At 36.6% G+C, this 16,230-nt stretch overlaps 1 protein-coding gene across 3 annotated transcripts in view; it reads left to right on the forward strand.

Annotated features, from left to right (window-relative positions):
- The window catches only part of PPM1A (protein phosphatase, Mg2+/Mn2+ dependent 1A), a 39,039-nt gene that overhangs the window by 18,736 nt on the left and 4,073 nt on the right, over window positions 1-16,230 (forward strand). For all 3 annotated transcript variants that reach the window (XM_019550927.1, XM_019550924.1, XM_019550925.1), the window contains exons 2-5: window positions 2,013-2,866; window positions 5,453-5,570; window positions 10,874-10,982; window positions 14,935-14,992. In XM_019550927.1, the coding sequence (XP_019406472.1) occupies window positions 2,033-2,866; window positions 5,453-5,570; window positions 10,874-10,982; window positions 14,935-14,992 (1,119 nt within the window). In that variant the 5' untranslated portion in view covers window positions 2,013-2,032. The remainder of the gene's footprint in view (window positions 1-2,012; window positions 2,867-5,452; window positions 5,571-10,873; window positions 10,983-14,934; window positions 14,993-16,230) is intronic.

The following is a 16,230-nucleotide window of genomic DNA, read 5'->3' on the forward strand; positions in this document are numbered from 1 at the left end:
TTTTCAAGAGACAGTGACTTAAAAGGTACACCTACCTAAACATTCTTCATCCAATTAGAAGTTAATTCCCGAGATCATGACTAGAGGAAAAGTTTGGTCTGCATACTTTGCATTTGACAGCATTTTTATATAAGCATTTTTACTGTGTTTTTTTTTCTAGCTTTCCCCTTTTTGTTTGAATTTTTCAAAATGGGAAGGAAAAATATTTTACAGAACTTGAAAAGGCAATATATGAATCGATTAATCAGTTACAGGTCAGGAATTAAGCTTTGCAATAATTATTCAGTTCAATTCCACTTGCTGTGTTTTGTATTTCAGAATATTCAAAGATCATTATAGTGCAATAAATGATCTCACATCTTGGCTGAAGTAATTCTATCCTTGAGTTATCCTACCGCAGTGTAAATCACTGGAGCTTGGTCCAGTCCCATTCCAGTAGTGGGTTTTAGTTGATTTAAGTAAAGAAGACATGCTTTCCACAGCAGTTGTAATGTGATTCTTTCCTAATGCATGTTTTGGATATGCCATTAACACACAAATGACAGTATTTGTATGCTACACTTTGTGAACCATAATTAGTTACTATAAGAATCTATTTAATTTACAAATTGACAGTTTACTTTGTTTTTATTAACAGAACAAGTTAACGTTGCACTTTTAATATTGACTGTCCCACTGAATGCCTATCAGCAGAATACTGCATATTCAGTCAACTATGCATATATTTTAATATGCTGCTGCAGTTAGATCAAATGTAAATACTCTTGTGTGGTGTGCCCTTGACTGTACATGTTTTGCTTTCAAATGGGCAGAAGGTGAGAGAGAATTTGCAAGGTTACTGGGAGAAATTTATTCCTTCTCACTGCAGTTAGTTCAGGAACTACACTAACAAAGTGGCACTGTTGTTTATACACAGTGGATCAGTTCTTTAGATAGATGTATATGTATCCCTTGTGAATGTGAGAAATTCTGCCATTGTAGCAGTCTAGTTTGGGAGTGGACCAGAAAATAGTTCTGGCCTTCTCACAGTTGGTTGTATTGCTAGTCTGTTAGTCCACAAACAGAATAGGTCTGCAGGTCTTTTATTACCTTGTGTTTATACAACAAGGGCTTCTTACACAGGCTGAACAAATGCAGAATTTTTGACCATGTAAAATTTTGTCTGATTTGGATGTTTGAATGACTGCACAAACTAATAGATATCCATCCCACCCTTTTGATCCCTAACGTGTGAGATAATAAACCTGTCGGTTTATACTGTCTAAAGTATAATACTCTGTTTGGGTACATGCATGGGTGCATACGTAGCTGTGTGTGTGAGTCCATTGTTTCTTGGCCTGTGTGTGTACATTGGTATGCTATATATACAGTTATCTGTACCTACATACGATTGGGAAATACTAATGGGAAAAAAAATCCCTGCTTCTTTATAAAATATGGATGTCTGATACCTGTAATTATTTCTAAACGGATTTCTTCAAAGATGTCAAGGGCAGTAGTCCTCACAGAAGTTTTAAATGCATAAAAAGTTTGAAGTTTTAAATAAATATGGACCACAATATAAGAGTCTGAGATGCTTTCCATCTAGTACAACTAAGAATCTAAGATGTGTGCTAATTAAATGGCTTGAACGGTGGTTCATCATGCTTGATGGAAAAAATACAAATTGTCAGTACAGTGCAATCCTTTAATGGAGGGTACCAACTAAATAGTCACAAAAAATATGGAGTTGTTTCGGCTAATGCTGGGTCTCTTAAAACAATGCAAGCAAAGGAAGGTAGTACAGAGCTAAAGCCGACTTTTGTATTTGAACATAAGCCCACTCTTTTATATAGTGGAAAGGACTAGGAACCAGCCTTAATTCTCTTGCTGTTTTTTCTCTTCCTTCTTCTGTTCATAACATTTCAACTGTACTTTCTGTATTTGATAGTTTCTAGTGACACGTTTAAATGGGTACTTGTTTTCTAGAAATAGCTCAATAACAATGTTCTTTTTTTTTTTTTTTCCATTAGTGCTAAAAGAACAACTCATCATGGGAGCATTTTTAGACAAGCCAAAGATGGAGAAACATAATGCCCAAGGGCAGGGTAATGGGCTTCGTTATGGGCTAAGCAGTATGCAGGGTTGGCGAGTCGAGATGGAGGATGCGCATACAGCTGTGATTGGTTTGCCAAATGGACTTGACGGATGGTCATTTTTTGCTGTATATGATGGGCATGCTGGATCCCAGGTGGCCAAATATTGCTGCGAGCATTTATTAGATCACATCACAAGCAACCAGGATTTTAAAGGGTCTGATGGACCACCTTCTGTGGAGAGCGTAAAGAATGGAATCAGAACAGGTTTTCTGCAAATTGATGAACATATGAGAGTAATTTCTGAGAAGAAACATGGTGCAGACAGAAGCGGATCAACAGCTGTGGGTGTCATGATTTCTCCTCAACACACTTACTTCATCAACTGTGGAGACTCAAGAGGTTTACTTTGTAGAAACAGGAAGGTTCATTTCTTCACACAAGATCACAAACCAAGTAATCCACTGGAGAAAGAGCGTATACAGAATGCAGGCGGCTCTGTAATGATTCAGCGTGTTAATGGCTCTCTTGCTGTGTCAAGAGCACTTGGGGACTTTGATTACAAATGTGTCCATGGGAAGGGTCCCACAGAGCAGCTTGTGTCGCCAGAGCCTGAAGTTTATGAAATTGAGAGATCAGAAGAAGATGATCAGTTCATCATACTGGCTTGTGATGGTATCTGGGATGTTATGGGAAATGAAGAGCTGTGTGACTTTGTAAGATCCAGACTTGAAGTAACCGATGACCTTGAGAAAGTTTGCAATGAGATAGTCGACACCTGCTTGTACAAGGTAGTCAGAATTTTAAGAGGAGAAGCATATTTTCACTACAGTAGTTGAAGTTTCTCTATTATCAGCAAAATGAATATAAATCTGGGTTCAAATCTGTAGAGTATCTGAAGTTTGGTACCTATACTCTGTTGTGACAATATCTGTATGATACAGTTGTGTCACTTCCAAGAATTGCAGTGCGCATATAGCTTGGACCAGCATGGCTTCCATACTGAGTTTTGTTGAGTGGCTAGAGTCAAACTGATGTAAAGACATGCTGTGTGCTCTGGCATATTGAAAGCTGTCTGACAGTTTTAAGAAGTAACTTTCAGGAAAAATAAATACCCCTTTAATTTTTATTTATTTTTTGATGTATGAAACAAACTTGTTTTTATATGCTTTGGAAATAATGGGTCTGATCCAAACAGCTTTACGTGGAGGCTGCATGCTTACATGGTAGACAGCAGTGCCACAAACATGCTGTGCTGCCCTATGTAGACTGTTTTTGATTTTGAAAGCAACATAACAGCATTCCTGCAGCATTGTAGTCATGTGAAGGGACCCTGGCTCTTAGTATTGCTGGCAGTGTGACACACATTCAGGTACAGGCAACCCCTGCTTAATGCTGTTTCACTTGGTACTATTTCGCTATACCACTCATTTTAAATTGATGCCTGATTCCACTTGGCACTCATCAAGTTTTGTTATAACGCTTGTGGTCGCCATCTTGGGTCATTTAAAAACACTTGCAGTTGCCATTTTGGGTTGTCAAAAGCTTTTGGTTTCACTTAATGCTCAGTTTTTCAGGAACCAATTAAGAGCGCTAAATGGGGGTTGCCTGTACATTGTTTTTGGTTCATGGGGTAGCCATCACAAAACAACACTGTGTTTTGAGGACAGTGATACTTGCCATGATAATTTTGCAGTGTGGATGTGCCCTGAGTGACTTTATATCACAGTGCTACTATCACAAAGGTGAAGTAACTAAGTGGAAATTGTTTTTCAGATGAATGGGAAAATAGATCTTACAGGAAGTAGATAAGAGGCAGACATGAAATCCTGATTTTCTTCATTTTCTGACATTGGAAAATAAAACAGCTGTGGGCTTGATTTCACCAAGATCATTGTGAAATGATTGATTTTTCTAAAATTTAAAATTTAAAATATTTGGCCAAAATCTCTTATGAGTTTTTTTTATTTTTAAAAAACAAAAAACTTCTTTATAAAATTTCATTTCTGCACAGAGAATTTTTTTCTCCTGTTAACATTTCTTTATTATGGCCTTTAGCTGTCAACCAGCTTTTTGCATATTATTAACTTGTACAGTTACTAACAGATGCCAAGTTTGAATGTTTTCCATGTATAGTGTCAGCGTTTTGAAGGCTTTTTAATAAAATGAAAAGTGGGTATGTTAAATGATATTCTTATAGGTGTAGCATCCTTTCCCTGGACAAGTCGTTAATCATATGTATTGATACAATGGAGCTTTTATATTTGTGGGGAGGTGGCAAGTAAAGGCAAGATAACATCCTTGGCATTGACACCATGTTCTTGAGAGAAAGTTGACTATAACCATGTTAACTAGCTAATAGTTTCTAACGTCTTAAAGTAAAGCTTTATGCGCTCACTTGTAATTTCAGCTCTGGAAAATGTAAGCACTGCTCAAAGTCATGCTTATTTGCAGGGACCTTATGCTTCTCTCAGTATGAGCATCATATGGGCACCATTCTTGCAAATATGTGTTCATGCTCAACTTTACTTGAGCAGTCTGACTGGCACCAGCAGTTTGCTTGCAGGTAAAGTTAAGCATGTATGCAAGTATCTGCAGAACAAGGACCTCACCAGTTAAAATACTTTGAATTAAATATTTGATAGTTTGTGCCCAGATCATGGACCTGCAGTATGGTATTCAAATATTTTCTACAGGTTATCTTCAGTTTACTCACTTGTATTCTAAAAATTTGCATGGCGAGAAGCATTCTCATGTTCAGATAATGATGTTTGCGTCACTTGATAATATCATTTGAGCCTCTTGTTGGCTCTGGTCACAAGAAACAATCACTTACAGGGAAGACCCATTTGATAATAGCAGCATTTGTAGATGAGCAATAGTGTCAGAGTTGGTGAGCAGTTTGTTTTGTAAGTGGCTTTAAATATCCTTACTGTTCCTGTTTATTCATTTGATGTTTGAACAATTAACGTTTAATATTAGCCTCTAAACAATAAGATATTAATGCAAGATGAAAACTGGTTTTGCAGTCTCATCACATTTCCCACAATATCCGTTTTGCAGATAAGGTCAGTTTTCAGCCAAACGAAGCCTCAATTCTAGGTTTGTTATAAAGGTCCCCCTTAGAACTCTGGCTTTGTATACATTTTGAAAAATATGTGCTGAATGATTCTCAACATGCAGATTTCTGGAATAGTGTTTGCAAGAGAGCTTTTTCATGTTTAAATAGCACGACGAGCAAAAGTGCTTACACAATAAACTTTAATATGTAAACCGATTTGATATGGACTTGAGATAAAATCAATGTATGTGCATACATAGTGTCTGGAATACAGCATATTATCTAAAAAAATGTTTTGTTTTTTCTTCCCCACTAGGGAAGTCGAGACAACATGAGCGTGATATTGATCTGTTTTCCAAATGCACCAAAGGTATTGCCAGAGGCAGTGAAGAGAGAGACAGAGTTGGACAAGTACCTGGAAAGCAGAGTAGAAGGTGGATCATTTACACAAAAATAAGTAACTTTGTTTCTAAACAACCCCCCCAAGCAACTAAACTCATATATGCTTTTTATTAAACCTTTGTGTGCCATTGGACATCTAGTGTACATCTCGGAAAATGCCCTTGTGTAGTCCTGTGGATGTATACTGTATGTCCTGACAAAATGATGCTAAAAAGGCAGCAATTCATGACCCTGGAAATTCTGTTCAGGGTGGTAGGAAAAAGTAATCCATTTGTGCTTCATGGGACCCTTAGCAGCAATAACTTCAGGCTGGTAAAATCTGGTTTCTGTCCTATGTAGTTAAATGAAATCTGGTATAATATTAAGATGGCAGTTTGAATATTCTGTTTCTGTAAAGCCATGTACAGTTGCACACTTTGGCCCAATTAGTATATCGTGTAACTGAAGGGTCATGGTTTTGAATAATGTAATTGTAATATTGCCTCTAATACAACTATAAAGTGCAGCATTTCAGTATTATAGCTAAACAATCATGCTGAACTGAAGCTGGGCATGTAATATCTCACTTGACAGTAACTTTTTAAAAATCAGATTTGGTTTTGAATGTTAAAATTGTAGAAGAAACAGAGATTGCCATTACTAGCAATGGTGGCATTAAGACATGATTGAAAAGGTTTTAATAATCAAATTAAAAATCGAAACAAGCAGAGATCAGGTTTGAAGCGTGGATATCATGAAAATGCTTAAGGTTTCTAAAATATCAAAAATATACATAGCATACACATTCAGCTTCACTTCTAGATTAAACAGTATTTAAAAAATGGATTTGTAATGATTTTGTCATTATGAATCTGTTGTATTACTATGCAAGCTAACAGTCCTTAGTAGCATGCATTGGCATGATATGCAGAGTTCTTGCAGAACTGTCATGTCAATGATTTGAATTTTATGAATGCTCTGTGCACTTTTCCTTTTTCACTATGTGACACTAACAATAAAAATCTCAACTTTGGAGATTTCACAAAAGTCTTGCCAATATGGGAACAGCTGGAGTTAAGATGTGTTAACTAAAGTTGCAGTTAGTGTACAAGTTCAGAGTACACCAACTCCTGTAATGGATGTTCATACAAAAGCAGAGTGGCTTTAAACTTTGTTGCTGCTTAATTCTGAAAAGTCAAGTAGATTGAGGCTGCTCTGTTTCTGTATGTGTGTCCACTTATGGTGTAAGTGTACTTTGACATGGTGTCTACATGATGGGGAACTGAATATGTAGTTAGCCTGCTGGTTGCTCTACACTAACTCTCATGGACATTTTGAGTATCAGGACACAATATCAAAGCTGTGTTAGTGGGTAGTAATGGCAGTATACGCACTGTCGACACACAAGCATGTGCAGCATGCTGAGCACGTATGTGCATATCTGGCTCGTTGCGGGGGCAGAAAAATGAGGAGGAACAGGGGCCTTTGGTGTCCTAGCTCCAATAGTGGAGTCGTTAGGACACTTGCAGGAAATGAGACCTCGATTCTAGGCACCCCTCACCCAAGGGTGGTTGGAACCTGCATCTCTGATTTGAGCACACTGCTAATTGGCACATCACAAGTTGGGCATTATCCTTTCCCCTCTCCGCTCCTCCTGAAGGTACAGGCTGCAACAGAACATTTCTTAGTCATTGTATAAAATGGATGGAGAGCAGTGGAGTGTGGACAGTTCTATCTCACTGGGAGTTAGAGCCCAAGGTAGAACGAGATCAGGAGACATTCCAGGGAGTGGCTCTCCTTCCTGGCCCCTGTATCTCCCTTTTTTGGCTGCCCAAGGGGCCAGCTTCAGAAGAAGTTAGTGAAGAGTAACTAGTGTTCTATATTCACATCCTAGCCTACTACATGCTAATGTACTCACGTGCATTAACTTCACACTTTTCAGTTAATTCATCTTAACCCACTGTGTAGATGAGCTTTTTATAAGATCAAGGTTCAGGTTAAGGCTGTGTCATTCTTAACTGACATAACTTGTCTAGATGTCTGACAATACATGGAAGGAAAACCTAATGTGTAAATGAAGAACCTAAGTGCTGGAAGAGAATGGGATTATCCTATATAAAACAATGCATTTGATTGATGGGATCTTGCATTTTTAGAAATGCTGCATTTCAGGGATGAGGGAGACGACATATTTGTGTGGAAAAAGACTTTCATGTAGATATAAAGCACTTTAATCCTAATTTTAATAGGATAAAATGTGGACAGTTCTAGAAAATACATTGCTACTTCCCTTTAGAGTCCACACTTCATTGGTCTTAATTTTTTTTTCTTCTGATGTTGCACATAGCTACATTAATTAGACTTACAAATGCTTATCAAAAAAAATGCAACCTGAGTGATTTGTGTAAATCGTATGTAGGCGGTGAAGAGAGATGACGCTTGTGTGAGTGAAGTTAATGGGACTATTCACAAGGGAGGATGGCAAGATAAAGCTGCAAATTTACCTTATTGTTATATTAAACTGAACCAGTCTTATGCAACTAAGTTTGTTTCATGTTGTAAACGTAATACTATCTACTGAGGTAGGACTGATATGACCTTTGCTGAAACTTTCAGAGCTGTAGTGAATTAATTTTACAGCTGTTATAATAAACTGTATGAAGTACCACTGTTACTAAAAATTTTAAAAATCTCTCAAAATTAGCTGAAGAAATGATAAAATATAAAGAAATTCTAAAAGTATTTTAGTCTGTGTGATTTAGAAAACTAAGCTCACTAAATATTTACTTGCTAGAAATATAGTGCATAATAACTGCATTATGAAATACATATCTTGACCAGCAAAGTCCAGAAAGTAATGAAGTTAAAGGCATTCTGTAACGTGTATTTTTTTTTTTTTGGTTGACCGTGGCCATTTTGAACAACAAAAGGAATTATTTTTTTAATGGACTAATAAATATAAACATTATCCACATTCCATTATACTGGACTCCTTTTCACTCCTTCAGTCTATTTTTTTTGTGTCAGTTTTGAGACATTTTCCATGGCTCGCTTCTGGAGGGTCAAATAAATGTCTGGAGGTGAAATAAATCTAAAGTCACTTTGTCATGTTCTAGTAAATTAGTGTTGCTTTAAAATGGTTTTAAGGATTTGATGATAATCTAAGAAGAATTGTCTAAGAAGTCATTCCAAAATATAGTACTGTTGATTGCACTAAACTCCATTTACTGAGATGTCTTAATTCTTTCTTTTTGAGGTAAAATGACTTAAAGGGGTTTTTGTTCCACTTTTAAAACCAGTTTTGTTAAACATACATAATAAAGGCCATAACAAATCTGATGATTAAATATGTATTCCAAGGAGCTAATTGAAATGCAGAATCTTAAATTAGTTGCTTTAAATTCCTTATTTCTAATCAAATTCTGAAATTTTTAATTTTATTTTGAATTTTATATGAAAACGCCATTCAAAGTAGAAAATAAGTAGGTATGTTTGGAATTCTTTATTTTAGGACTACAGGTATATTTTTTCCATTTTATATGATAAAACCATGCAGAGGGCATAAACTAGGTTAAAGAGAAGGAGAGTACAAGATGTATTGAAATAACAATTCAGTAACTTAAAAAAAGCCAGAACATTGGCTCCATTTATTATGTCATCAGTGTTCATTCAGACTGTACCTATATCAAAGTATAAATGTATTAATTTAGTGGAGATTGTATGTTACATGTACTACAGTTGTAGGTTGTGAAACTGTGTAGTTTAGGCAAGCGATAATCCCTTATTTTTGTAAAGCAGAACTTTAGTTTTAGAGCAATGTAGAATATGCTAGATGTTCAAGATTATACAATAAAGGAACTTGGCAAACCAAATCTGAGATCTTTGCTTTTTATTCAGATTAACAGTATTAGACTTATTTTTAGCAAATGCTAGATGGCAAAGCATGAATTTTAACCATAGGTTTTGAAAAAAATGGCACGTTTTGAGATGTTTGCCTAATGTGTGGTATGTAAAAACCTGTATTCCTTTTGTACTCACAATGTAGGTTTAGAATTAACAGCTAATGTTTGTGCTGCGAATTTTGACACTGGTTATAACTTTCCACTGTATATTGTTTGCAAGGGTTCAACTTCAAAATGTTATGAAGTTGGGTTTTTTACAGAATATTTCAGCCTGGAAAACTGTTCTGCACATCAGTCAGTTCGCCAGTGTATCAATATATTGATCTCAGAAACTTTAGTGTGTCTTAACTCTCTCACTTAGGTTACAAAAATGAAACTTGGAAACCGGTGCTTTATTCTATATATCTAGTTTTGGAAAGTGCATGTTCCACTTGTTCCAGTGAACTACTTTTCACATTTTTGTCAAGATTTTTACTAAATACAAAATGCTGCATATGCAGATATTATACATGCTATAATATGCACTCGAAGATCAGCAGTTTCAAGTCTAACCAATAAATATATTTCTCGAAGACTTGCTAGTTTAGACTTGCATATTTACACATGATGGTGTAGTTAACAGTTCTTATTTTGTAAGATTTTTTTTTTTAAAATAGGTAAATCGGAAAACTGATGAGACCTGACTTGTTTTTTCAAGGCTTGATAAGAGCTCTAATGGCGTCTCTAAATTCAGAAGTTGTAGATGTTCACTGCTTCAGAAAATCATGGTTAGATTTTAGCATTTTATAACTTCATTCATAGCCAACTGTGCTGTTGCTGCAGTAGATATTCTCTTATTTACCTAGGTAAAAGTTGAATTGGGTATTTACAGCCCACAGTCCAAATATCCTTTAAATGAGTCAGCGATGGAGTTGTCTTAACTTTGACATTCTTGGGTCTTATTAGTTTAAACATTGTTTTTTAATGTTTGTAATACTGCACATTCAAGTAGTTATAAAGTGTTTCTCTTGTTTCTTTAAAATATCATGCATTCTACAATGACAGTAATCTTCTAATGTATTCCAGATGATAAAAAGTGACATTATTTAAAACCTGCTTTTTGCTCCGTATGTTTCACTGGAACAGTGCAATACATAATATACCAGGGGAGCCCGTTAAAATTACCTTTGTTGTCTAGCTATCATTTTGATAGCATATTGTGTATTTACAGAAGCATAATTGACTTGATCTGCAAAATAAGAAATTCTAGTTGGTATTTTTCCCCCCAAATGCATGACACATTTTTACAGAATAAATTTATTTTTCTGTTGTGGCACAAAAGTAAGTTTATGATGTTGAACATGATAAATGTTTTTAAAAAAATGTTAGGTTGCTTTTTTGATAAAAGTCAGTTTAAACATGTCTTTTTAAGTTAAATTTAGACTGCACTTACAAAAAGTACTTCTGATTCTCAGAGATCATAAAGAAGCAGGGTGAAGGCGTACCAGACTTAGTCCATGTGATGCGCACGTTAGCAACTGAGAGCATCCCAAACCTCCCGCCAGGGGGTGAATTGGCAAGCAAGTGAGTTTACATTTGTCTAAATTTGCTTTTAAACTAGATTAAGTTTTTTTGGGGGGGTAAGGCCACTCTTAAAACAAAAACAAAAAGCACTTATCTGGAGAGGAGAAGGGTTGTATATTCTCAATTTCTGTTTTTGTACCTTGACTTATTTGAAACTGAGAGAGATGCAGAGACTAGGGTTGATGGTGGATAATTAATTTCTAAAATAAAAAATAAATCTGTTCTTCCTGCAACTATATAATCTGACTCTTTAAGGGTGGCCTCGCCTGTTGTTTGTTTTGATAATGGGTATTAACTACTACTACGTTTTAAAAATGTAAGAAATAGAATGGATTGTTATTTGCAATATGGTGTATACACTAAGATTTAAATACAAATTCTCTCTTGTGAAATTTGGCATTATCAGGTCCGTCCTTAGGGCAAGGTGAATCGGTGCAACCGGCGCAGGCCCTGCACTTCGGGGCTCTGTGTACAGCTGCCCGCTGCTGTGCATAACCCCCCCCCCTCCCCCCAGCTGCTGCTGCTGCTGTGGCAGCAGCAGCTTCAGGTCTGGGACTGTGGGATCAGAGTGTGGGTAGGGCCCTCCCTGCACGGGCTGATTTCCCTGTGGCATGCACCCTGCTCAGGTCAGCTCTGGGCATCATCCTCAGTAAATAGGGTACTGATTTTAGGTACATTTCTTGTGATTATTGTCCATAGTGAATTAAGTTTGAATGAGAGACTAACCATTTTAAGTTGGCATTAAAACTTTAAAAGAGTCAAAAATTGTAGATCCCAAGTTTAGCAAAGTAAGCAAATATTCTCTGTGTCTGTTAAATTGTTCTTAGAATTCTGTTGCCAGTCGTGACTTCCAATGAGGAATAAACAACAAGAACAAGTGAACTGCAAAAGAAACAAATACTTTGTTTTCATTCTAATAGTTTTAATGTAGAAAAAGCAAGCCAGCTATATAGTGTGAGTTATAAATAGATACCATTTGGACAGTATATTCCAATTTTCTTTGAAGCATTCATGATATATTTGGCACATCTGAGTCTTGCGGCATTAAATTGGAATTTTTATCATTCTTTTATATCCATTCTCTGACTTTCACAGTATTTTTCCTGATGGAGTTGTGAGCAAGTGTTTTCTTGCTGCACCTGACTTCAGAGGCCTTTGAGGGTCGTGGTGAAAGGGGTGGAAATGCACCATTTCATGAGAAACAGTTGGTCTACAGCACAGTTGCATCATTCTGAAATGTTGGAACCGTTATTTTTTTTTAACGTGAAAAACAATGTATAGGACAAAGGCACGTTCTGGCTGCACTGTTTGGCTGAGTAAATTAGATTGTAATTTAAAAAGTTAGTCTTGGATTTATTTCCTACACATTTGATCCTGTATTGATATGTTTTACGTTAGGGTTGTGTGCATGTGAACTAATCATTGCTTGTCAATTTTCTTATTTAAAGAAAGAAATCTAAAATCTATTGTGCAACTGAGCATATGCTAGCTTGCTTATAGTTGGATAAAAAGGAGTCTGAACAAATAAATAGCTTAGACTCTGATTCAAAAAACCTCATGTATTAGGATTAGCACTTATGCATGAGCTTAAAAAGTCTGAAGAGGACTAGACTTCAGTGGGCATATCTACCCATGCAATTATGGCACATGAATAAACTGCGGAACTTGTTGCTCTGGAGTTAATTGCTTCTGGGCACGCTGTTTGAACGTGCACCTGGGAGCAATTAACCCTAAAGCAATAAGCTCCGCAGTTTATTCATGCATAGCATATTGAGCTGAGGTGAAGCAGCCCTGACTAGCAAGGTGTTGTGGAGGTCAGTTTGCCGGCCTGCGACTGCTCTCCCCCGTTCAGCTTGCTGCAAGAGGCTGCCTGGGGCATAAAGGTGTCTCAGCACAGGGCTAGCCAGCAGGCAGCCCCCACATGAAAGCACCTGTATGCCCCAGCCAGACCCACCAGCATATGTGCTGCTGTGATGTCTTTACACTGCAACAGGATAGTACTTGTATTTACAAGTATCCTGCTATGGAATAAATTGTTTTACTCCAGCCTAACAGAGGTACATGTGTAGATGCTGAGACATTTACTGCACAGCTAATTAGTCCATTGTGCAGTAAACAACTTGTGTAGAAGCACCCAGTTTGTGCTTTACTGAGCCTTACTGTAACTTAAAGGAAGACTGTCAACTTGAAAATTAGTTTTTCCTCATTTTTATGCACTTCTAACACCTTACGGTAATTGTATAGCTGAGAATTTAAGGGGAAAGGTCTCTTATTATTTTTCCCCCTCCTTCCAGCTTGTGTATAGCACATCACTTTTCAATTATCCATTTTGCTGTTTTTCCCTTGTTTATTTGGGACTTTCCAATAATAATGAGTTATTTCTTTTAAAAAAGAGAAATATGGAAAAACTAAAACTTTCCTGGGAATACACAGTAGTAGTATGTGTAACGGCTTGCAAAATATTTATAAAGATTGATCAGATGTCAAGTTCGTGGTCGATATCCATCTGAGGTGAGATTTTGGAAGTGCAGTGGAAAGCTTAATTTTATCATTTACAAGCAGTATACTTGGTTGAAAATGTCAAGTCCGAAACTTTAGTGGAGTATAGTAACTTCAAAAGTTGTGAGACCTTTTTTTTCCCCCCAAAAATCTTTGCACCTTATGCAAAGATTAGAAATGAACAGAATGTGCGAGATCCTGCCTTTTTTCCAAAGTTCTTACAATCGCTCATTAAACCTACAGCCACTAGGTGATGCTTGGAGGAGTGGATTCACTGAATGAGCATTATATCTTCCTCCTCTTTCCCCTTCTGTTATCACACTGTTCTGTTCCTAGTGTCCTAGCAGCTCACTTCATATTCAAATGCATTTAACACTTGGTGCTTTGCAGAAATTCATGTATTATTAATATAGTCGCCTTCTGCTATGTCAGGGTGTGCAGATACCTCTGCAGACCTTTTCTACACCCTGGTTGTATTGAATCGGAACCATGGCAGTTTTCAGCTTGGTCAGAAGCCTGTAACCAGGAGAGTTTTAAAGAGTCTCAATCAGTAGTGCATATTCCTGCATCCTCCCCAGTGTAATCTTTGTGCTCTGGGTAAGGAAACCTTTCCTGTCCTTGCCACCCCCTTCCACCCCGCTTGATTCTTCTGTTTTTCAGATTCTACCCCTAAATACTTTCACTGTACAAATAGGAAATCATGGATTATGAGCTACTTCTATATATCTTTGTAACTTTTCAACTGAGTGCTTACCAGAGGACTTGGAGTGTTTAATCTGTACCTTGGTGACGATGTTAAATGAAGCAAAACGTTAAAAGTGAACAAAAGAAGAATTTTCAGAACACTTCTAGCTCACTTTTGCCACCATGTTATGGAGTTCTCCATGATGGGAATACGCTTAAAATAAAGCAAAAAACAAAAACCTTTCACTTTTTTTTAAGATGAGTCTCTTTTGGAGGAGGAGAAAACTGGACATGTGTTTGGGAAGCTTTTACTCCTTCATTTTAAAAAAAAAAAAAAAAGACCGTTTTTAGATTTAAAGTTATATTTTAAAAAGTATGGTCAATTAAAAATGTATATTTTAAGCTAGTTTGAAAAAAACCCAAAATGCAGGGCTTTCAGTAATGCAGAAAAGTTTACTACTTTTCCTCTGCCCCCACCACACCCCACATATTATACGTTCCCCTTGAAGCACATCATTGGTAATCCACCAGTAAAAATGGTAGGCAAAGATGTAATTTTCCACAAAACCCCAAGAACTTTTTAGGTTTAGAGTGGTCATACAGCGCTGCATAAACTAATGCCAACCTTAGAGCATAGGAGCAAACTTGTAGCAAACTTGAGTTCCCTATCTTCAGAATCTTTTTAGCCATTATTTCTAAGGGATTGCATTTAAGAAATGTGCATCCTGGTTTTAAAACAATACTGATCACTTTGTTTTGTTTGGTTTAGACGGAGTGTGATTGAAGCTGTTTATAACAGACTGAACCCCTATAGGAATGATGATACTGTAAGTATTTCTTTTGCCATCCCTTTCCCTTAAACATACCCATTTAGCTGTTTGTGTGCAACTTCGTGGAGCTCCCCTGATAATGGAGAGAGTGTTTTTTCCATAAGCAACACCATTGTTTTGTAGAAGTGCCCTTTTTCCTGCATTTTGCCTTCATCTTAAACCACAAAACCTCCATGCAGTATTTGTTGTTAGGCTTTGCATTCAAGATCCAGAAGTCAGTTGTCTGGTTGTGGTACCTGGTTTCCCAGTGTGTGGGAAACGATACAATCTCAGATGCCTTCGTGATTTGAGAAATTGTAGCATTACGGTACCACAAAACAGTGGCAAGTTCTACCTCTAAAATATTTCTAATTGCTTTGGGAAGTCATAATTTGTCTAGATAAATGAAAGAACTCTTATTGCAACTTTCTGTTGATCACATGTTTGCGAGTTTATAATAGTTGGTTTGCTCACACTTACCTTTCAGTTAACATAATGTTCCCAATAGTTGGATTATCCTATGCTAAGACTTACATAATTTATTCTTTTTCACACCAGGAAAAATAAAAGCAATTTAAAAATTAGCATTAACTCCATTGACAACATAATTGCTTTGTAAGGGCTATTAGTGTACAAGATTTTGCAGCTACTGTAATGGACCAGGTTAATTAACAATTACAGAAATGAAATGGACTCTAAATGTTTTGGCATAACAAGTTGCCTGCTTGCTTGGAAAGTTTTGTTACCTTTTCTTATCAAGCAACTTTCATTAATGCCCTCTTTTGTTTTTAAGTGACATACCTATAGCTGAAAGAGAATTGTCTTTTATATTCTGAATATAAAAACTGTGCACGGTAGTGTGTCATCGCTCTACAAATGTTTAGCATGCAAATTGCTACAATTTAAGGACCATTGGTAGCTCTGTGTGGCAGTGTGCATAGTATATAATGGTAAGCAGATTTTTGCACTTCCTGTTTACTTTTTATGCTCACAGTAAATCAGGCCACACCAGATTCTAGTTTCTCTCCTGTTCTGGATGCATCTGGTATTATATGGAAACTGCTATTTCATGTTTAACTTGTAAGTGAAACGGTTATTCTAGTACGCTTCCCTCGTGATCATTCTTCCCTTTTGGCTCCTGCAAATAAACAAACAAAAAACAAAGGAAAAATAGTTTCTATTTTAAAAGATAGGGCTGAACTGGTTTGAAATGAACTTTGGAATTGCTTGGGTATACTTATGCTGTTGCTATTTAA

The sequence above is a fragment of the Crocodylus porosus genome, unplaced genomic scaffold, assembly GCF_001723895.1.
Source record: "Crocodylus porosus isolate Cpor-Errol unplaced genomic scaffold, CroPor_comp1, whole genome shotgun sequence".
In the NCBI taxonomy this organism is placed as follows: domain Eukaryota; kingdom Metazoa; phylum Chordata; order Crocodylia; family Crocodylidae; genus Crocodylus; species Crocodylus porosus.